The 23,445-nt window shown below is 40.2% G+C and overlaps 1 protein-coding gene across 1 annotated transcript; it reads right to left on the bottom strand.

Annotated features, from left to right (window-relative positions):
• Nucleotides 1-1,360: 1,360 nt before the first annotated feature.
• Nucleotides 1,361-13,861, bottom strand: LOC109934848 (ras-related protein ORAB-1-like; the record flags this gene model as incomplete). The annotated part of the gene is made up of 5 exons (XM_020533517.2): nt 1,361-1,623; nt 3,464-3,595; nt 6,874-6,969; nt 9,239-9,334; nt 13,751-13,861. Coding segments are annotated over 5 exons (636 nt in total), but the record flags the coding sequence as incomplete, so codon positions are not given.
• Between the last annotated feature and the right edge of the window lie 9,584 nt (nt 13,862-23,445).

Below are 23,445 nucleotides of genomic sequence, written 5' to 3'. Positions count from 1 at the left end.
TTTCTGCAGCACTAATTGATGCAGTAGATAATTGGGGATACACATCCTTCATGGGAAAATTACATTGAACAACTGAAGTTGGAAGTGGACTATAAGCAATACCCACAGGATGCAAAGAAAGAAGGTCCATATAGACACTACTTCAAATTTGGACTGAGTGAAAGGAATGCATTTCAGGTAACTGTTACTGACTGCAAGTTTAAAGCAGTCAAATTGCCAGACTATTTATCTTTTAGCCTCAAGATTGATAGAGACTTTGTTATAACAATTTGCTGGGAAAGTGTTACAAATTCAGAGATTAGAATAAGCTTGGTCAATTTACTAGAGATACAATGGCTCAAGAAAATTAAACGACATGCTCAGACTTCCCAAACTAGTTGGGCCAATGGCCAAGAAATTGGTTTTAAACACTTCAATCCAATTTGAGCTCAGACCAAGCATCCAGATATCCATCCTCAATACTGGTAATTTTCAAATCATCCTGATAAATTTTTAGTACTCACTTCAGTGAAGACAGCACTGACCCATTTGCCACTCTAGTCCACATAACTTGTGCATCATCTACAGTCAAAATTGTAGTCAATTGTATTGTTTACAAGATCTTGCAACTCAGATTAGCCCAAATGAATCTTGAACAACCAATGAAGTGAATCTTAGATTTGTTTGAGGTCCAGATTTCTACCCTGCAAAATAGTAAGTGGTGACATCAGGGCAGATTAAAATGACATCCAATTTTGTGAATAGGAGGGGAGCAACAGAATTCAAAAGCAAAGATTGTGACCTATTGCCATAATTGTAGCTTGATGGCTCCATTTAGAATAGTGTCAACAGAACTTGTTACAGTGCAGGATTAATATTCGTTAAGTAAAAGTGCAGTGAGGGAATTTAAGGGCCAGATAAAATTATGGCTAAAATTCAGAGTTAGTTTTTATTTAATCTCAGGATTGATGTCCAAGTTTTAATTTAAGCCAGATTTTACAAATTGGGACTTTATTCACCTAGTTCCACAACTACCATTCCCAGCAAGGGTGGGATGCCAACATGCAATTGCTAGTGCAATATTTAGTGCAGCTGAACTTTAAATGTTGCTATCAGATGTTCTGGTTATTTTTGACCCCAATCCACAAAACCCTTTGGGAGAGAAGATGACAACAATGATAGGAAGGCAAATTGACCACTACAAAAATGTCACAATCCAAGTGTTTCAAAACAGTAGTACACAAGCCATTCGAGGCAAAAAAGTTAAGACAATTTTTCCTGGAGTTTCAATTGGTCAAGTCCATTTTGGGCATAAAGTCTGCCAGAAATTGTCAAATCAAGTGGGCCATCATGTTAAAACCATTACTGGTCAGGAGACGAATGCAGTTGAAGTTTAACTTTATTGTGCACAGGAACAGATCTGTCTCTGCTGGACTAATGCCCTTAGCAGCAGCCACCTCCACCACTGCCTTGCTTTAATGGAGTGCTCTGGATTCGGACATTGGACTTCTCATCATTGTGTGTAGGACCTGTGCCCATGCGATTCTTGATTTCAGCAGCCATCGTCACAAATGCCTGTTCAACATTAGTGGCATTTTTCGCACTGGTTTCCAAGAATGGAATTTGGAGAGAATCAGCATACTCCTACAAAAGGATGTTACAGAAGTATTAGCAGTCATTTTGGAAATCCAAGCCCAAAAAAATCTGAGACCAGAACCAAGGTCTAAAGTTTCTAATAGCTAGGAATGATTTGAAATTGATCTGGGATTGACTGCAAATACACTCAACAGCTAGGTGGTGTGATTAGTCAGATTGTATTGTTCTGGATATTCATTAGAAATCTAATGTTGCATTTTGGTTAAAATGCCATTACAACTTTAATGCAAGCACTGGCATATTTTAAGCTCTGTCTTTAGAGTTAGGGTTGGGTATGCACAAGTATGTCAATTCAACATTCCAAATTGTTGCCAAACAAGCTCTAGCCCTGATTTCTATGAGTGGTGTCTCAGAAGCTGGAGATTAATTTTGTACCCATTTTATTTTAGACTTGCTTTCTGGACATTCTAGTTTTTACTGCTTAGAATGAAACTAAAGTCTGGAGCGTCTGTGGAGAGAAATGGAGTTCAATAAAGATGTTCAGAATACTGTTTCAGTCCAATATGACTTCTACACAAAATCTGGCAACATCTGGAGAATGAAGGGACAAGAGATGGGGGAGGGAGAGAAACAGACCAAGTTGCCATTTTAAAATATTAACCTCTAGCAGCCATAGTATTTTGCTGGAATCTTTACTTTTAGTTCATATTCTGGCTAAAGAACATGTTTCCCTTTTCAGATGGGATAGTAATAACCATTGCACTCTGTACAGATTGGAGCAAGTTACCCCTGCCTACAAATACCAAGGACAAATTTTGCACTAGTGGCCAGTGTATCAGACACCAAGTAGAATTTTAATAACATTTGTCCATTGCTTAGCAAGGCTTAGTGTCTATTCAAGGAGTAGCAATACAATAATTTCATTCATATGACATGGTGCCATTGGCTAGTCTAGATCAAACTGTACAATCTGGAAATTTGAAGAGTTAAAAATCAATAAAGGTGACCTGAATGGCAAAAATACACTGGTCTAAAGAGCTCCAAAATAATGAAATTTGAAGCCATATCTAATTTGCATTTATCCATCAGCATTTGTGATAGCAACATCAGCCTATGAAAAAATTAGACATGAGCTTTCTGGTAAATATTTCTATTTAGTGCACTGTTTAAAAGGCCACCTAGGATCAAGGCAGTCACTCTTGAAAGATATCTACATTCCCACCAACTTTCAGTTTAGAAAAAAAAATTTAAGTTTCAGAAAACTGGCACTTGAGGGCAAGATGGACAATCTAGACAAATATTTACAAACAAACATTCTTGCTTCCAGAAGCTCTACAACTGGAAATGCAAAGATTTACTGTCCTTTTGTTAGTAAATGGACATCCTAAGTAAACATACAAACTGTTACACACTACAATTAGCCATTACCTGGAAATAAACCAGGTATTTTACATTCTCCAGAGGCAGCTATTCAAAAATGGGTAAATTTCTAATTAGTTTTGTCATTTCAATGCAAACCAACAAAGTTACATAGCTTCCAGTAACTAGGGCTGCCTTTGTAGCGTACAAGAACTAAGTGTTCAGAGACTTCTGCCAGGGTGGATTTTGCTTCGGTCTGCTTTTTCATGTGACAAAGCCTTGTACAGAATCAGGCTCTGCAGATTAAGCTGCACAAATCTGCAGTGTCACACTGATTCCCTTGCAGCCCTTATTTAATATTCTAGTGCCTTGGGGTATCCAAGAGCCTACAATCTGGAGTTTTTGAAAGCTTGAGATGGTAGACTTGGTAGGAGTATTCTTGTTCAATTGGGAGAAGTTAAACCATTACCAACAAGTTACTAACAGAGTACCAAACCCATCAGACCCACAATGATGTTAATTTACATACCTTAGCTGTAGTATAATCTACCACCTTCTTAGTGGTCAAATCACATTTATTTCCTACTAATAATTTGTTCACGTTTTCACTGGCATAGCGAGCTATTTCCTCTAGCCACTGTTTAACATTATTGAAGGAATCCTGCAAAGTGCAAAAATACCAAGTGTCAAGCCACACAAGAACCATGTGTCACCACATCAAGTAGTCAAGCAGCTTTAAATTGCTATCATATTTTATGTAGTTTCCAGTGGGAAACAAACACTGGTGTTAATTAATTTCAGCAAACTGCTGTATCCCTATTGTAGAGGGGATACATTTCTCATGAAAGAAAGGTCGGGGTAATCTGGGATACTTGTCCAAAAGGATGAGACTTATAGTATTGTCATGATACTATGGCTTTAAGAATGTTTTGTCCTGCTTTCTTTTAGATCGGGGACAGATGCTGAGCAGTCTAAAACTGTTGGAGGGGGCCTTGGGTGTTTTTAAACATTGGAACAAAAGCAGCCACCTGGCTGGGTACAGTCAGCTTTTCAGACCAAAGACTTCTAGTTGAAGCTTTTAGTTTAAGAGGCTGCAGTTTTGAAGCTGCTGTTTTTCTTCTCCTCCTCCTCTCCCCCCACACCTTGCTTAGACTAGTTGAATTGTATCTGGAACACAGCACCTTACATGGTTTGATAAAAGGTTAAGTCTAGGCTACCTTAATATGTTTTAACAGTCTAGTCCATAACAGGTTTACACCTCTAGTCAAGATGGATTATTCTGGAGCTGTACAAAACATTTGTTAGGCCACAGCTAGAGGAGCATGCAGAGTTCTGGATTCACACAAGGGGTGACAGCACAATGGAGATCTACCAGGATGTTGCCTGGGCTGGAAAGTTTGTTGAGATTGGAGAGACTTGTTTGTTTCCCTTAAAGTAGCAGGCAGGGGGAAGAAAAACATAATTGAGGGGGTATAGATAGGGGAAGCTTCTTCCTGTCTACCCTTGGGAGAGATCGGGGCAGAGATTTAGAAAGGGAAGGGCAGAAGGGGGTTGGAAGAGAAAAGATATTCACTTGTAATGCCAAGACATACAAGGCTATGAGCAAGGTACTAAAAAGGATTAGATTAGTTAAGTGGTTGTTTGTCTGGTGCAGATTTGATGGGCCAGAGGGCCTTTTTCTATGACTAAGTACTCAGATTTACAGCAGAGTCATTGTCAGAATCCCACAGCAGAGACAGGCCCTTTGGTCTGAACTGTGCGGACCAAAAATGTCCATCCACACCAAGCCCACTTCCTGGCACTTGGCCCATACCCTTCTAAACATTCCTATTTGTCCAAATGCCTTCAAGTGTTGTTAACATACCCACCTCAACAACTTCTGGTGGCAGTTCATTCCATATGCTTACCACCCTCAAGAGCTGCCCTTCAGGTTCCCATGTATTCTTTCCCCTCTTACCCTGGAGAATGCCTAAGCTTTTTTGCAGGGTTGGGGAGGGGAAATAAAGGACAGTACATTCACCCCATCCATGCCTCATTATCTTATACACTAAGCATGCCACCACCTCCTGCCAAAAGTCAGTCTCCTATTCTCTGAAGGAAGTCCTGCTTGTCCAACCTCTCCCTACAACTCAGTCCCTCAAGTCCTAGCAACATCCTTATTAATTTCTTCTGCATTCTTCCAGTTGCAAAACAGCCTTCCTAAAAACAAAACTGAACACAATACTCCAAGTGCAGCCTCATCATGTACAACTACATAACTTCCCAACTTCTATATTCTATGCCCTGACTGAAGACCAGTGAGCCAAAAGCCTTCCTCACTGCCCTGTCTACCTGTGACCCCACTTAGAACTGTGCACCTGAACTTCAAGGTTTCCTTGGTCCACTACTCCAGGCCCTACTATTCACCATGAAACTCCTACTTGGATTTGCATTTTGGAAAGTCAACACCTCATACTTATGTTCAAGTCCATTTGCCATTTCAGCCCACTTCCCTAGCCAATCAAGATCCTATTGCAATTTCTGATAATATTCCTCACCTGTCCAGGATACCTATTTTTAGTGACATCTGCAAGCTTACTAATCATGCCTTGTACATTCTCATCCAAGTCATGGATATAGATAACAGACAGCTATGGGCTCAGCATTGACCTGAGGCACACTACTAGTCACAGGCCTCCAGTCAGACAAGTGGCCTTCTAGCATTACCCTCTGCTTCCTACCATCAAGCCAATTGTGTATCCAATTTGCCAGCTCTCCCTGGATTCCCTGTGATCTAGCCTTCTAGAGCAGCCTATGATGTGGAACCTTAAAGAAATCCATATAGGCTAACCACTGCCCTGCCCTCAACCACCTTCTTGGTCACTTCAAATAATTAACAAATTTGAGGCATAATCTCCCACACACAAAGCCAAAGGCTTATTAGCTCAAAGAACCTTCAGAGATTAGCAAATAGCATTGATTAGGAGGCACAAGTGCATATGGAAGAGAAGGGGCAATTCAGTTGCTAGGTAAGGAAGGAGGCTGAGTGGAGCAGAAACATGGGTTAACAGCAGAGGAGCCTGCCAAAGAAAAACCAGTTTACAGCACTACTGAAGAGAAAGGTCTCAGATGAAACGGCAGTAATTCAAACTTTGTTTTACACACTTAATGACAATGTACATCAATGGAAAGAAGGGACTGAAGGTCTAAAAAGCAAGAACAGGTGCAAGAGGTTAGAATAGAACAGGAGAAATAAACCAACTAGAGAAACTCCATAACACTACCTATCCATTAACAATGTTTAATCAGTTTCAGACAGACAGGGATGAGATTAGGATACTTGTCCTTGAACACAAATATAATCACTTTGGTTGCAGGGTCTTTCTATAGTAGATGCATAGAAATTCAGGATTGTGAAGTTAGTCTAGGAGAACTGGTATCTGGATTGTCACCCTCACCAAACTCTAGAATCAAATCAGATCAGGATTGCAAACAGTGAGTGCAGAATTTGGATTTCACATGATTCAAACTGAATGGAGGCAGGACAATTGAAACGTTAGATCTGAACCAAAATTCTGCATGTTTAGAATTGGTAATATAGTACCTCAAATGACAGAATGGTACATGCCACTTGTGTGATTATAAGTACTGAGCTGTCCAACTTTAGCTCCCAAAAGACAATTCAGACCAGGTAATTAAAAAAGTTTCTCAAGTTACTTTTAAGGCAGGCAAAAGCCATGTATTCCAGGTTCCTAATGTAGTCTGATGTTACAGACTGTTGTGTACAAAGCTCCAGACTTTGTAAACAAGATAACCTGATCTTCAACTCAAATAGCCAATAGGATAGTTTTAGCTATTGTATATCATTCCTTACATAAAATGGCAGAGAGAAGCAACTGTCCCATATCTATTGTGACTCATGCCACACTACAAACAACCAGGTGATTAATGCCATCCTACCTGATCTGTGACATCATACACAATAATAATCCCATGTGCTCCTCTGTAGTAACTGGAAGTGATGGTCCTGAATCGCTCTTGTCCTGCTGTATCCCACTGAAACACATGTTAAAACTTGTTTAAAAACAATTTTCAGATTAGGACCCAGTGACACAAGATAACGTGAATGCCAAAGATTTATAAAGTCAGATGTACAGCACAAACATACCCTTTGGCCCAGCTTGGACATGCCAACTAGATATCCCAAATTTAGTCCCACTTGCCAGCATTTGGCCCATACACCCTCTAAACCATTCCTTTTCATATGCCTAACCAGCTGCCACCACTTTCTCTGGCAGCTCATTCCATACACCATCCTCTGCATAAAAAATGTTGCCCTTTAGTTCCTTTTAAGGAATCTTTACACAACTGGGTCTGAAAGTTGACCAGGGTGTCTAAAAGAAAGCATTTGGCATCATTACTAAAGTCAGCTTCATCTTGAATGTACATTGGAGCCCCCTCACTATGTTCTTCCTCAATCCTACATCTTTTGCTTCATGAATCCTAGTCCTTACAAGATCAGTTAGTGAGGTCTACCTTCCAAATCTGTCAACCTTCCATACCCATCAAGAGCTTCCCTCAATTTTTTGTCCTCCATGGAGGAGGATCTCAGCTTTCCAACCCAATCATTCATTTGAGGAACCATTCTGGCTACCTCTGCAAACTGCTCCAGGTGTCTCACATCTAAGGCATGGGGGCCACTACTGGACAAAAATATTCAGGCCCCAACTGAAATTTAAGATTAAAAACTTCCCCTGCTTTTGTACTCAAGATATTTATCACTTGCCTGCTCATTCTCTGGTTTCATGTTGCAGGCATTTGTATCATGTTAAACAATTTGCCACTTGGAAATACTTGAGATGTCAAATCATGTATAGAACACAAAAAAAAAAAAACTTGTTTCCCACAACTTGCTACCAGACAAGATCTTACCATCTTAAAAGCTTAATTTACCACAACCTGTCTTTTGTCTTTATTCAATTGCAAACTGACCCTCCTATTCCACAAGCCCCAAAATTGTTAACTAGCCTGTGGCAGATTGTAGGCAGCACTCAATCCCTCTTATCTTTAAGGAAAGACAAATATGTTGCTGCTTGTACAAGAAACTCAAGACACCCATTGATAGCCTTTCCCAATTTAAAGATTCCAAAACCTTGCAGTTTAGCTGGATTGTAATTGCTAGGACAGTCTTTGTGTATTCTTCAAGTACAAAATATCTTCCACACCTTTAGAACCCTCTAAAAGTGTGGGTGATCACAGCAAGCCTTTGTTTCCACTCCAATTCAGAGCAACCAAGGGATACAAGGTATTAGACTAGCAGTGACCAACCTACCCTAAATCAAAGCAAGTTTCAGTAAAAACATCTCCTTCAACCATGCACTGCTTCAACTGGCAAATCTGGCATTTCTCCTTACTCAATGTCACTATGTTATGAAGACCATATTTACAGTTGTCACTCATTTTCTCAAGCACTGGCTACCTTACCTACTTAAAGGCAATTGGAAGCAATGCATTGAACAGGTTCATCTAGCCTTCAAGATGAAGGCTATCAACATTGTATTCAACTGAAGAATTTGTGTTTAGAATAGAATTTTTGCAACCATTCTAAGACTGAGCTTATTCACCTTCACATACACTCAGGCCTAGACCAGAGTCTCAGCTTGTTCTTTTGGAATACTCAAGGGGAATTTTAATACCAGTTGGCTCTTTTTTGGAGAGACTATCCCATCCAGCTCAGAAATATAACCCTGCTACAAATGAAATCTAGCTGGATGTCACAGCAGTTTGAACAGGTTTATTTCTTCCAGTTAATGCACCAATGACCTAAGTAACAGTTCAGGTAGTCTTTGTAGCAAAGTTAACTCTGGAGCATTGGAAAATCCCTCAGGGAGAACTGAAGGGTTGCTCTAGTAACAAGGATGGAATCTTGTATGTATCAAAACACAAGTTTAAAGTCTCCACACTACTAGTTTGGTCAGGATAACAAGGCTACATTCTTCCCCTAATCTACACCAACACTTAAAGCCAAGTAACCATTCCACTGCACAGGTGTTAACCAATTCAAAGTATAAGCAAATATTCATTCATATACCTCACCCCACTGCAAGTGCATAAATTCTTGTACCTTTAGCTAGAGTAACCCCACCCACAGGTCCAATCAAGTTCTCTTGCAAGTTGTGAAATGGCAATTATTCAAGCTCTGCAGACTTAAAGTTTGATGTCATTTGCACCAATTCAGCTTGGCCTTCAAAAAGGTTAAAGCAAAAAATGGAACTTGACTAACTTTGTCAAAAACAATGCCAGACTATATTCCAGACATACTTACAATCTGTAACTTGATGGTTTTACCCTCTAATTCTATGGTCCGGATTTTGAAGTCAACACCAATTGTACTTATGTAGCTTTCTGTGTATGTATCATCCTAAAAAGAAAATTGAGGGATATATTCAATCATCTGATTCCTGCCTGAAGGCTTCAACCACCTGAAATTCATCAGAACCAAACTTCATTACAATGAATACAAAGAAAGATAGTGTTCATATTTCTGGATCATCCAAAATACTATTAAGTGACCTACAAGTTATAAATTTAAATTGCTCCAATTTACTGTTAAAATAAGCTCAGTGTTGATGTTGACTGAAACACAATGATCTGTGGTTCTCAGTTATAGAAACTAGCAGCTTGGTGGGGGGGTTGTCCTTAAAAGAAGTGCTAATCAGTTGAGAACTTTATAAGGTAAAACAACTAACAGTGTCTCCATTTTGGAAGGTTCATGTAGTTAGAGAGTTACTGACTAGTATCTAGGCACTGAGGTAAAGCAGTCTGATCAGACATGGCCAAAGGAAATTCTACCTCAAAATTAAAAACTAATCAATTCTACAGACATGAAATTCCAAGACTGCAATTAAGAGTGCCACACTTTGAATTAAGACTCATCTTAGAGAAGCAGACTCTGTGGTAAACAGCATTGAACTAGACAGGGACAGTATCTGCTGATCAGTGCTGGAGAATTAAGTGGAAAGTCATGAACAATGAGAATTATTGCTCAGGTTTTGTTGAATGCAATGAAGAGCTACAAACTAGACTTGAGGGTGGATTCCAACCACATCTATGCCCTTGAATTCAAGGGTTAATAGATCAATAGAATAATTCTTACTTCATCCAAAATAGCCTTTTATTGAAAGCTACAATTTTCATCTAGACTAAAGTAACATGGTTTCTAACCCCATGTGCTTCTTTGAGGTCTGGCCTGAGCAGGATCATTAAGGACTTGGTTTGAAAGTTAAGCAACTCCTTGAATGCAAGGCAAATGAGCCCAAAGTTAGAAATCATGAAAAAGTCCTTAAATAGGATTTTGTACATTCACTATATGCTTTCATTATAAAACCAGATGAAACTACTGGGATTCTTGGAGAATACCAAACAGAATTTTTCCACCATTCACTACCCTACCTCACTGTCAACCTCAACTAGGAGTGAGTAAGCTGATTCAATGCCCTGTTGAATTGACTGGTAATTGATCATAACAGCTGAAAGACTAGTCCAGACTTTAACACCAGAAACATTCAAATATAACTCCAAGAATGAAAGTGGATTTCCTGCCCCCCCCACCAAGTATTTTCTCCCTCTAACCAAAAACTTATTTGGCCAAGAAAATGGAGTAAAGATAAAGCCATTAGTGATTTTAACATGGCATACCAGCTGTAGCTGGAACTTGCAAGTCCAGGAGAGAGCTTAAGACAGCAAAACATCATGCCTCAGTGGAAATAGTAAGCCTTGATTTCCAGTATACTATTCTTGGACTAGATATAAAAATTGATAAGTATGCAAAGTGTCCAGCATACCTGTTTGCTAGACCCAGGTACAGTGCATTTAACTTCTAATGAATTAGAATAATTGTTAACCATTACTGTGAACTGTCAACATTAACTACTAGCTATAGCAAACTTCACCTCCCTCCATAGCAGTTGAGATGCAGGAACTGGTGTTATGGTAGAAGGAAAGACACTGGAAAAACAATGCAATTCATTAACAAAACAGCATGAATTCATCTTGGAGTGATTAGTTGCTTGCTGCAACAATGGCAGCCTGTTTTTAATATTAAAACACTTGTGGTCTAAGTAACAGGCTTCAAAATTCATGGTGGTTGAGGGTGAACTCTACATCACTGGTATCCTGAAACAGATGTGGGTTGGGATAGAATGCTCTAGTTTCCGTGTCCTTTAGTTCTGATCTCAACCTTCAGGTTTGCTTCACCAGGAGGCATACAGGTTCAAGTTTAAGGTCTGACTTATTGGTTCAAAGCCAGATTACAACTAAATGTTTTCTCGGTTTAAAGCTTTAGGTATTTTGAGACCACAGCTAGCCTTTTAGTTCAAAGGCCTAATTCATACCCACAAGCTGTTCAGCTATCCAACAGCCAGTCTAGTTGTTAGGCTCTTGGCCTTGGACACCCACACTTGGTTAACTCAATCTAAACTAGAAATATCACCATTCTTCCACTGTCACTGGGTCAAAATCCTGAAATTCCTTCCCTAATGACAGTGGGTCAACCTATAGCAGGTTGACTGCAGCAGTTCAAGGCAGCTCATCTTTAAGGGCAACTATGGATGGGCAAGAAATGCTAACTAGCCAGTGATGTCCACATCCTACAAAAAGGAATTTAACTATTTGTTGCTGGCAGTATCTTGTGGGCTGGCACCAAGGGTCTGTACCAATCTTTAAACAACTCCCACACTGCTTGAAAGCAGCAGCAGACATCTCACTTGCATTTCAATAGCTGCAAGGAAAGGAGTAGACAAGATGGAGGCTGCTGCGAAGTACTGCACATCCTTGGCTTTGGTGCCATTGTCACAATTATACATGGGATGAGTTCTATACAGTTTAACTACAAGATTTGCTTTCAAACAATGAAGACAATTGTCTACTGATAAGTATGCTTGTCCACCTAGAAAATGGTGTCATTGGTTGTGAATTTTTGGCTGATAAGCCTGCATTTGTCATATCTGGCAGGTTTCTCTGGTGGAGTGGAAATGGTCCTTGACCATTTAATACCTCTGCTTCCTTTTCCATACTTCCTCTTGTTAAGTATTCTTGAAGAATTCTCTTCATACAGGAATTTGCTCTAAGTTAGTTTTTCTAAAAAACTCTTCAAGTACTGACATCTGTTCTACACTTTAGGGAAGCTAGTCTTTGAACTACTTCCTTTGAAAATTGAGAATTCTTTGAAGAATCAGGCATCCTAAGCTCATAGCCAGGTCAGCAGTACCCCCCCACACCTCAAAGAAAACAATCATGGCCAATGCTGGTGCCATGAGCTGATTCAAGGACACATTAGTATGTCTAGCCTCTTGATGTATAAAATGTCTCAAACAGCAAATGCTATTTCAGGAGTCTTGAAATGCCAATTATGTTTAGTCCAAGTTCCAGAGCCCTATAGAAGAATTGGAAGTGTGAACTGCCTTATACACAAGGATCTTGGTATAAACATGGATACCATGAGCAAAGATACTCATCCTTGTGTCCAAAGGCAGCACTCAGACTGGATGCTGTCAAAGCTCCACATTACTCCCTATCCAAGGCTAGTATCAATGAGGTTAAATCTTCCATGATTGGAAGTTAATCTGAGGTAGGCTGGTAGAGCATTTGTTTTAAGGTTGGAGGCAGAGACCAATTCTTTGGCACACTGAAGCCATTAAGTGAAAATTTAAGATTTTCTTCAAGAGCAGATGACATCTGCATGCTGACATTCTACAAATCTTCCTGCATGTCAACTGGGTGGAGGATGAAATTTTGTCCATCCTGTAGACAAAAATGTCCACAGGAGGGAGTTTGCTCTCAACAAGAACAGTGGCTGGATGGTGAAAGGGTGATGACATTCCTCTGACTTCAAAGGATTCTGTCATATACCAGTGGGGACCATCCAACATCCGGTCATGGAGCTACAGAGACTGAGTAGTAGTAAATGGGGAAACAAAGGAACAGCACAGGAATGAGTAGGTGCTACACTAGTAGCATACTAACTTTGTGTTGAGGGGAGTATAGTGGTCAGTGGTGTTGGGGAAGCTGAAAGGTCCAAAAGGTAGATAAGCCACTGACCTGATAGTTCTGTAGTTCTTTGAAAGTTGTCAGGGAGACAGAGTTAAGGCCTTTAGCACACTTGCTATCATTACTCAGACCTTTCAAGTCAAGACAGGGTTTTGTACAGAATGTTGGCAAGGTCACTTTTGAAGTACTCTGTACAGCTCTTGTTGCCCCACTACAGAAGCATTAAATTTGAGGGTTCAGAAGAGATTTGCCAGCATATGGCTAGGATTAGCAGTTGAGTTATGGGGAGAGGCTTCATAGGCTGGGACTTTTTCTACTGAACTGGAGACAGGAGTGACTTTAGAGGTTAAGATCTGAGGTATCAATAAAGGTGAATAGCAAAGGTCTTTTCCCTTTAGTGAGGTAGTTCAAAATCAGGAGTTTTTAAAAAAGTGGAGAGAAGACTTAAAAAGGGACCTGACAAACAATTGTCATCTTAAGTTCTGCAATTCATTCTTTGGGCCCATCCACCAAAAGCTTTGCATTAGTTTTTGGCCTTGTTTCTAATGAACTGTCATGCTTGACAAATCATAGCAAGTGGGAGCCACTTGTAAGACAGGTATGCCAATTGAGCTGACTCACACTAACTTCAAGTCAGATTATATTAATCATTCACATAGTATGTCAGGTAGAGGTGAATTAGGCAAATAGAAAGTATACAAAGATGCTCAAGCTATCTTAATTGTACTTTTCAGAACTGGGGATATAACCTGGCTTTGTTACTTGTGAAAGACATGCACAAAGTACTTACAGCAAACCGGAGTAGCAGACAAGACTTGCCAACACCAGAGTCACCAATCAGGAGCAGCTTGAACAAGTAGTCACTAACAAAGAAGAAATGGTTATAGACAAGAGCAACAAGCAATTAATGTCTGCAACTGTACAAGTAATCAACCCCTAAAGTGCACCCTTTTCCTATTACCCAAGTGATATTTCACACCAGCCCAAGTTACTGTTTAAAGATTACTGCTTTAATACATCCTTCAGAGCAAAAAGCATTAGACATTAATTTAACAAGGTACTTCTATTGGAAAGGTTGGCAGATTCCACAAGAGGTTCAAGTTCAACTGAAGTATTTCATTTACCAGATGTTACTCTTCAGTAGAAGTTTAAACTGGGTGCTGCTTTAGCAGGAGCCTGATGGTTAAGGAGGGAATTGATAGCCCTCACCTGATGATACTGGTCAGATTACTTGGGAATGCTCGAAGCACTTAAGTCAGACTGCTGGTCATACCTTTAGTTTATGAACAACTGGCCTGAGTTGTGCTGAATTAATAGTTTAGCAATTACACCAGTGGTCAGAACTTGAACATCAGGTAGTTCTATGTAATACTGGACCTTCTACAAAGTCACAAGTTTAAGCCCTGTTCAATAGCATCCAGTTAGGACTTCTAGCAAGGAACTCCCTAGATCTAATCTAGTTTTTGGAAAGATTCACATTCAAGCAAAAAAATTGCTCAGGCTTGATAACTCATTTCCAAATAATGCAGCAGTCACCAAGGAATCGGAGTCTTAATGCAGTTGACTAATATCAGGCTGCAATTTTCATTGCAATGGCAGTAGAGTTGGTTAGCCTCAGTTCTGTGTCAAAATTGCTAATCAAAAAACAAACATTAGGCAGAGAATTGTAAGATGAGTTACATGGAAGTGATGTTTATGGCACAGAAGCAGGCCATTAGTTGCATTTCTGTCACCTAAAAAGCTATCCAAGTTTCCTGTTGAGCTCAACTATAGCTCAACAGCATGACAAATAAATATTCACATGAAAGGTTTTCTGCTGCTCATGATCCTGTGTTCTAGACAGTCCCCAGAAGAGGCTAGGCCTTTTAGCAATTTCTATATTGAGGTAGCTGTATTATCTGCATTCTGTGTAGAGAGATGCAGATAAGATTCATTCAGAACCATGTTCATTTCCCACCTCCATACTACATATTTGACCTGGTTTTAAAGTGCAAAACCTCAAGTTCAAGTGAGCAAATTGAATCCAGGATAACACCACTTGAAGCAAAGGTTAAATCTTCAATACTGACCATCATTTGATGGTTAGTTGATTTGTGCAAAACTGCACCTTTACTTAAGGAACGCCAAGAACTGCAGTTTTCAGAAATTACGTTTGGATTGTGTTGAACTTTCTCTTGGGAGAAATTGCAATATTTCCCTCCTACTGGGGAGGGAACACAACCAGTCAACTCAGCTCCTTGCAGGAAACAGCCCAATAGCCAAACCCATTTAACTTAATTCAATAGATGTGAAGCTGGAAAGCACTGCATGTCAGCTGGTATCCAAGGAGCAGGGGAAAAAAGTTATGGGCCAAAACCCTTTGTCAGGATGAAAGGTTTCAGCCCAAAGTATTAAATTTCCAGTTCAGATGCTGTCTGGCCTGCTGTGCTTTTCCAGCTTCACATTTATATACCCTTGCTTTCAGTATCTCCAATCCAAAGACACAAGAGAGAGTGTGATATCCCACCATGTTAAGACAACACTAAGACACCCTGCTGGCTTCCAAACACTTGGAGGGAAGAAAGCACAGGATTCATGACTAGTCCATTGGGATTGTAAGACTTCAAATCTGGTCTTCCAGCATTTGAATCTCCACCCTTCATACAAGGGTGGATCTCCATTATCACTTATTCTTCCTTCAACAGCTCTTAATCCAATCCATTGGCCCCTTCTACATGGAAAGGCACCACTAACTGCACAAGCATTTCCATATTCATCTCATGGTAGAATCCACTGAGAAACTTGAAGCCATCCCACCCTATGTTGCCCCAGTGTAGGAGCAACTTGGGATTAAGGTTGAAAGTTAAAAGTCAACATGCTGGTAATCTTGGCTAGCTGGCTACTAGACCAGTAGCAAATAGGCAGGGTAAGGAGGAAGAGAACTCCTGCTTGGTCTAGTCAAGCACTTATTACAAGTGCATGAGATCATCTCATTTTTTCAGCTGAAAGATTTGCCTTGCCATCCACAGGATGGAGTGCTTTTAAATTTTAAAAGTTCATTCTTGCAAGTTGTCTGATGTACCCTAATTGCACACCTCCAAGGCAAGTATCTTTGTTAAAGAAAGATCAACTTTTGGAATCCCACTATAACCCTTAACAGTCATTCAGCATGGAAACTAACTTCTTGGTCTGACGAGTCTGCACCAACCATGTTCCAAACTAGTTGTGTTTGGCCCATATCCCCAAACATTTCCATTTATGTATTCATCCAAATGGATTAATTTGGATAACTGTACCTGCACCCAACACTACTTTTGCATTTTATTCCACAAACCACAAAGTTGCCCCTCATTTTCTTTTTAAAAAACTAGCTGTTCAAATGTCCTCTTTAGAAAGAAATATGGCCCAAATAACCTTTTAAATGCCTTAGAACATCAACACCAAGACTTACAAAACAGTCAACTCTCCACAAGCAATCCTGATCAAACCACACAGACAAGTGCTAGCCATTTGCATTTGTATGCTGTTATCACCCTTACTACAGAACAATTGCTAATTTCATAATTACACTGAAATGCAGCTGACTTACTCTGCACATCAGCTCAAGTCAGTTGGACTTGATTAGTGTTAAAAGTTGCCACACATTCCTCCAGTGGTTTTGCCAACTCAATAGAAAACTAAAAACCTGCATTTCTAGTTCTGGTTCTCCAGTTGAACCAAAGGTCAAGTCTAAAAACTAATTAAGTTAGGAATTCAATTCTAGCTAAATAGCTTTGGCTGTACTTTAGCATTTTAATTACAGAACAGTACATTGGCATCAAGTCAGAAGTGATTAAAAGCAGGCCAATAAGTTTGCTCTGTTGAACCAAAATTTCAGAGATTAAAATTCCTGCCTTCTCTCTCCACCCAAGAGATCATTCTTACTGGATAAGATGGACAATTGACTATTCCACACCAATTGTATACTGGTTTTATGATTCACAACCTTACCAGCAAAGGTTGCTTTGTTATTCATCCAGCTTCAGTTATGTAATTTATTAACCTCAAAAAGTATGAGAACAGAACAGTACAGTACAGGCCCTTTGGCCCACAATGTTGGGCCAAACTTTTACCCAAAACCCAAGGTCTATCTGAGGAAGGAGTCTGATTTTCTGAAGGGTCTAGGCTTGAAACATCAGCCTTCCTGCTTGGCCTGCTGTGTTCATCCAGCTCTACACCTTGTTATCCTGTCTAACCTCCACCACTACCTTATACTATCATCCATATGCCTATTTAATAGCTGCTTAAGTGCCCCTAATGAGGCTGACTCCACTACCCTCTCCAATGCATTCCACACCCCTACCACTGAGTAAAGAACCTACCTCTGACATCTCCGATATCTACCTCCTTTCACTTTAAAAAGGTTATGTCCCCTCAAAAGCTACCTCCACACTAGGAAAGTCTCTGGCTGTCTACTCTATCTATACCCGATATCATTTGTACACCTCTAATCCTTTGTCATTCTAAAGAGAAAAGCCCTAGTGCTCTCAACCTTTCCTCGTAAGACCTTCCCTCCATTCCAGGCAACATCCTGGTAAATCTCCTCTGCACTTTTTCCCTACTTCCACATCTTTCCTGTAATGAGGTGACCAGAACTGGACACTACTCCAGATGTGGCCAAACTAGGCTTTTGTATAGCTGGAGCACAACTTCACAGCTCTTAACTCAATCCCTCTATTAATGAAAGCTAATACCATACGCCTTCTTAACAACTATCTACCTGGGTGGCAGCTTTCAGGGAACTGTGAACATGAACCCCAAGATCTCTCTGCTCCTCCACACTGCCAAGAATCTTTGTTAACCCTATATTCTGCTTTCAAGTTTGTTCTTCCAAAAAAAAAATCACCTCACTTTTCAGGGTTAAACTCCATCTGCCACTTTTTAGCCCAGCTCTGCATCCTATCAATGTCCCTCTAACTTAGAACAGCCCTCCACCACTGTCCACAACGTGATCCACCTTTGTATTGTCCATGAACTTGCTAATCCACCCTTCCACTCCTTCATCCAAATCATTTACAAAAATCAAATAGAAGAGGACCCAGAACAGATCCTTATGGTACACCACTTGTACCGGAGCATGATGTTGAATATTTTCCATCCACTACCACCCTTTGTCTTTTAATGGTCAGCCAATGCTGAATCCAATCTGCCACATTTCCCCCTATCCCATGCCTCCTTACTTTCTGCATAAGCCTACCATGGGGAACCTTAACACCTTAAATCCATGTATACCACATCCACTGCTCCACCTTCATCCACATGTTTGGTCACCTCTTCAAAGAATTCAATAAGGTTTGAGGCATGATCACCCCTCAAATCCATGCTGACTATCATGAATCAAATTGTGCTTTTCCAAGTGATCATAAGTCCTGTCTCAGAGCCCTTTCCAATAATTTGCCCACTGATGCAAGACTATAAGATAGCTATGCCTTGACACAGGAAAAGTAGTTGAGATTGAAAGAGGTTAGTACCAGTTGGATCCAAGATGATTCAGACCCCAGCTCTTCAGTTTTAATGATTTAGATGACAGAACTAAATGTAATTTTAGTGTGCAGACAGGAAAACTGGAAGTGCCAGCTATGAGGGGGTGCAGATTTTGTAGTATGATTTGGACTGGCTGAGTGGGCAAGTGCAATATAGAGCAGATAACTGGAGATTATTCACTATTGTAGCAAAAATAGCAATGCAGGTTGAGTGGCTTATGTATGAAGGATCAGTTCAGAGGCCTAGGTCACTGAAATTAAGTATGAAGCTGCAGATAATAAAGTGGCAAACTATGTTGGCCATCAGTTGCAAGAGGACTGGAGTATGGAACAAGGATATCATGCTGCAATTATGCAGGGCATTGGTGAAACCACTTCTACAGTATTGTATAGCAAGAACATTCTCATAATTAGACCAAAACTGTAGAGGGAATGCAGCAAAGGTTTGTCAAATTTGTTCCTGTGATGACAGGACTGACATACAAGAGATTGCAGTCCTAACGACTCACTCATTCACTGGAGTAAAGAATGAGGGTAGAATCTCAAGTTGAGTAACAGGACTAGACAGATTAGACAGGAGAGTTCAGACTCAAGCATCATAGCTTAAGATGAAAGGGGTAAACCTATTAGGACTAAGGCAAGGTGAAATTTCTTCATGTAGATAGCAAAACATCTCATGCCCACTTGGAGAAAAGCCAGAACAATATCCAAGTTTGTGACATTGTGGACTTGATGGGCTGGGGTATGTTTACAAACTATAGCGAAATGATGATTCTATAAACTTGTACAAGATCACCCCTCAATATCCAATGCTGTAAAGTCCCAGCCTATCTAGCCCCTCCTTACACTTCAAACCCTCCATTCCCACCAACATCCTGGTGGATCTTTTCTAAACCCTCAAGTTCAGTAATATCCTTCCTATAAACAGGGTGACCAGAACTGTACACAGTACTTTGGAAGAGGCCTCAACCTATATCTCAATATGGCCCAACTCCTATACTCAAAAGGAATCAATGAGGGCAAGCGTGCTAAATACTTAACCATCCCATCTACTTGTGATGCAAATGTTAAAGAATTATGTACCTGAACATCTAGGTCTGTTTGATAGCACTCCCCAGGACCCTACCATTAATTGTACAAATCCTGCCCTTGTTTTACTGAAATGCAAAACCTTGCATTACTCCAAATTGAACTCCATCTGCCATTCTTCAGCGCATTGGCCAATTGATTAAGATCTTATAATTAGATATCCTTCACTGTCCATTATACCACTAATTTTGATGGCTAATGTAGGGCCTGGGGAGAGTTAGAAACACCAAGGGGTATGGGTGCATAGTTCCTTGAAAGTGACAGTTAGGCAGGATGGTGGTGGTGTTTGGCATACTTGCTTACATTGATCACTGCACTGAGTACAGGAGTTAGGATGTCATTACAGCTGTACAAGGCTACTTTAAGTAGACAATTCTGGTCAGCCTGATGTGGGAATGACATTAAACTGGAAAGGTGCAAAAGAAATTTGCAAGTTAGAGACTGAAAGGTTTGTGTTTAGAGGCTGCGGCTCCCCCCTCACCAAGAGTACAAGAGGGGGAGGGGTGACCTTAGCTGTTTATAAAATTGAGGGGTTATAGATAAGTTGAATAGTCTTTTCCCCCAGGGTAGGGGATTCCAAAACTAGAGGGCATAGGTTTAACATGAGCAGGGGAGAAGATTGAGGACCTGGAGGAGCAACTTTTTCATGCAAAGGGAGGTGAAAATGGAGTGAGCTGCCAAAGTCAGGGAGGCTGGTATAGCATTTAAAAGGCATCTGGATGGCTATGTGAATAGGAGTTGAGGGATATGGGCCAAATGGGACTTGATTTATTTAGGACATCTGGTCAGCATGAACATGTTGACCAGAAGGGTCTGTTTCCATGCTATGGAACTATGGTCAGTTCTGCTATAATGCATGTTCTGGCAACAAGTTGGCTATAATGCAACTATGAATAGGGGAACACCAAGTGTGGAATTGTTATAGCTAACAATTTCATCAGTGCATGGAGGAATGTGTTGACATCACACGATCAGTTCACAGGCTATGTCCTGAGCCTGTACAATGAATGCCATCAAGAACCTATATTTTTATGATAGAAGCACACTCCAGGCAGCAAAGGATCATATGACTGCTGACAATGCAAGTGGAGACAACACTAAAGCCTGTGGTTTACCACTGACAACCAGTAAGCCTTGAAAGATTACCTCAAGTCTACTCTAGGTGTCTACTTTAATAGAAAGAGGTTGGATGACAGGGCAAAGTGTTAGAAAGATAGAAGTTGTTTCAAAAGTATTGCAGGAAAATGTTGGATTTCAAGATTCTCTTCACCCTGAGGAGAGTGTCAAGCCATCCTCCCACCATTGGTGATCTTTCTGAAAAAAGTGCTATTTCTACCCAGATAGGGAGGTAGAAAAGTGTGGAGCTGGAGGAACACAGCAGGCCAAGCAGGAAAGCTGATGTTTCAGGTCAGGACCCTTCAGAAGGGCCCCAACCCGAAACATCAGCTTTCTTGCTCGTCTGATGCTGCCTGGCCTGCTGTGTTCCTCTAGCTCCACTGTTACCCATACAATCAAGACCTGGACAACATCTATTCTTTGGTTGACAAACAGCAAGTCATACTCATGCCAAATGCTCCAGGCAATGACCATTAAGAGAATGCTACAGAAACTCAGGCCTGATAGCATGAAGGAGAAAAGTGAATCTAATTACCAGAATAGTTGTAAAGTCAGTCAACTGTTAACTTTCAATCCACAGCAGCCCAAGTTTCCCCAGCCTTTTATTTCAGGTTTCCAAAATTGTTTGGATTCTCCTAAAAGCAAAACAGTGTCCCTTTCAGGGCCATTACCACTGAATCCCACAACATCTGGGGGTTACCACTGACCAGAAGCAGAACTGGACTAGTCAGGTACATAGTGGCTAGGCAATCTCCTCAGACACCAACTTTTGTTGTTAGTGGACAGCTGTCAGGAGTGCATGGCAAACTCCACTTGCCTGAATGACATTCCAACACAAGCTTAACATCATCTGACACCCCAGCCACCACCTTTGTTAGTTCACTAGGCATCTTTCAAACATATGACTTCAACCACCAGAATGAGTTGCATGGAATCAATTTCATGCTCACTGGAACTATAACCACAGTTCCTTCATAGTCAAAGTCTGAAACTCCATTGAATTGATGTACCTACAGCAGTTTAAAGGCAATGAATGTCAGCCTATCCAGCTGATCCAGATGTTTGAATGAAAACCAAGATATTTCAATTTATCGTTCCACCACAATAAATTGGAGTTTGACAGCTCAAGAAGTTGGAGCCAACAGATGAAGTGTTACAAGATTTCCCATCAAGACTGAGGACTAAAAGTACCAGATAAATATCTTTGGTAGGCAACTTAAAGTACAACAATATTCTGCTATAACTGAAAATTGATTTTCAATTAGGCAATTTCCCCAAAACAAGATATTCTTAGCTGAAGAATTTTTTCCCTTTCTCAGCCTTTGAACTTTTAATCTGACTTCTCTTGAATACTATGTACACCCTTTTAAAAACAGATGTTTCTTCTAATGCAAGCTAGAAGAACCTTCCAACTCATTTTAACTTGCTCTAATTTGAGCAGACTCAGCACGAGTTCCCATCTGTCTAGTTGACAAATTACAATGCAATGCATCACTGCCTCAGGTGTTCACCCAGGAACTGGCAGGAGACCCTTCCCTGCAAGTTGAGACTCAGAAAACCTCAAAAGCCATCTGATATCATCTCAGGCCTTGCAATAAAGGCACAAGTGTGATTAGCTATTGAGCCTTCACTCCCATCTCAAAAGGAACTGCTTAAAATTGACTGGATATCCTCATTTCTTGGGACTGGAGACTATATCCACTGCTAACATTCTGTCATCTCCAATTACAAACACCTTCACAGAAGGCAGTCAGGCTCCCACATTCAAAAGTAGCTATCCACGTGCTGTTAGACTTCAGAACAGGTCCATCAGCCATGTTTATTTCACTTCTGAAAAAGGACAATCCCAGAAAATAACTTCAGACATTTGTGACACTGGTAACCATATACACAGTTGCTGGACCTCGAGTAAAATTCTAGTCTTAAAGTCACATTTAAGCCACTTTAAATTTGTCTTAACATTTTATGCTGCTCCTATGAAACAAATTTTAATTGCTGTAAATGTAAAGGGTTTTTCTTCAGTTTTAAGATTTGAGCTTGGGTCAAGAACAAACCCTCCTGCTTCACTAGTCCTAGACTCAGACTCAAACTGGAATGAAACCTTATCCTAAAAAGATTAAGCTACTTTAACCCCTCCCCTTGTCTTTCTAAACTAGACTAGGAAGAGGAATTTTAAAACAAATTGATTTTGCTTTAATAGCTAGATTCAGTTGCTATCTACTATTACCAATTGTAACTGTTGCACCAAACTTGGTAAGGAACAGTGAAATGCAAATGATCACAGCATTGAAGCAGCAAATTGTTACTGCTAACTGCAATTTGTTTAGTTAAGCTCAGCATTTCATTGGGAAACTGCAGCCCATTTAAGATTACTTCACTTGATCAGCAAAAGCCATGCTTGGGACCATTTTACACAAGTTTGCACAGTTAGTGGCACATGGCAACTGACTTTGTAATTCACCTCAAATCAGAGAACTTAAAACCTCAACCTTGAAGTGTTTCTCTTCACTGCCTAAATCAGCTGAGTATAACCTTATTGAATTGGTTACAAACTATTTCTGCATTTGCAAAGTAAATTAGGTTAAAACTGCACTAATTGACAAGATATGCTTTGATGTGATGGACATTATGCTGTTTCATTGTCTTGTGCATGGCCTTCATTCAGTAATCATTTAACAAGGACAGTTAAAGACTTAACTGGACTTGTGCAAAGGTTAGCATTTCCAGATATTCATTTAAATAGACTTCTGTGTACTTAATTCAAATCTCCACATTCTAC

The sequence above is a fragment of the Rhincodon typus genome, unplaced genomic scaffold, assembly GCF_021869965.1.
Source record: "Rhincodon typus isolate 14 unplaced genomic scaffold, sRhiTyp1.1 hic_rhity00002398, whole genome shotgun sequence".
NCBI lineage: Eukaryota > Metazoa > Chordata > Chondrichthyes > Orectolobiformes > Rhincodontidae > Rhincodon > Rhincodon typus.
Note: the sequence above shows the minus strand (reverse complement) of the source record. Positions and strands in the feature narration are given on the sequence as shown.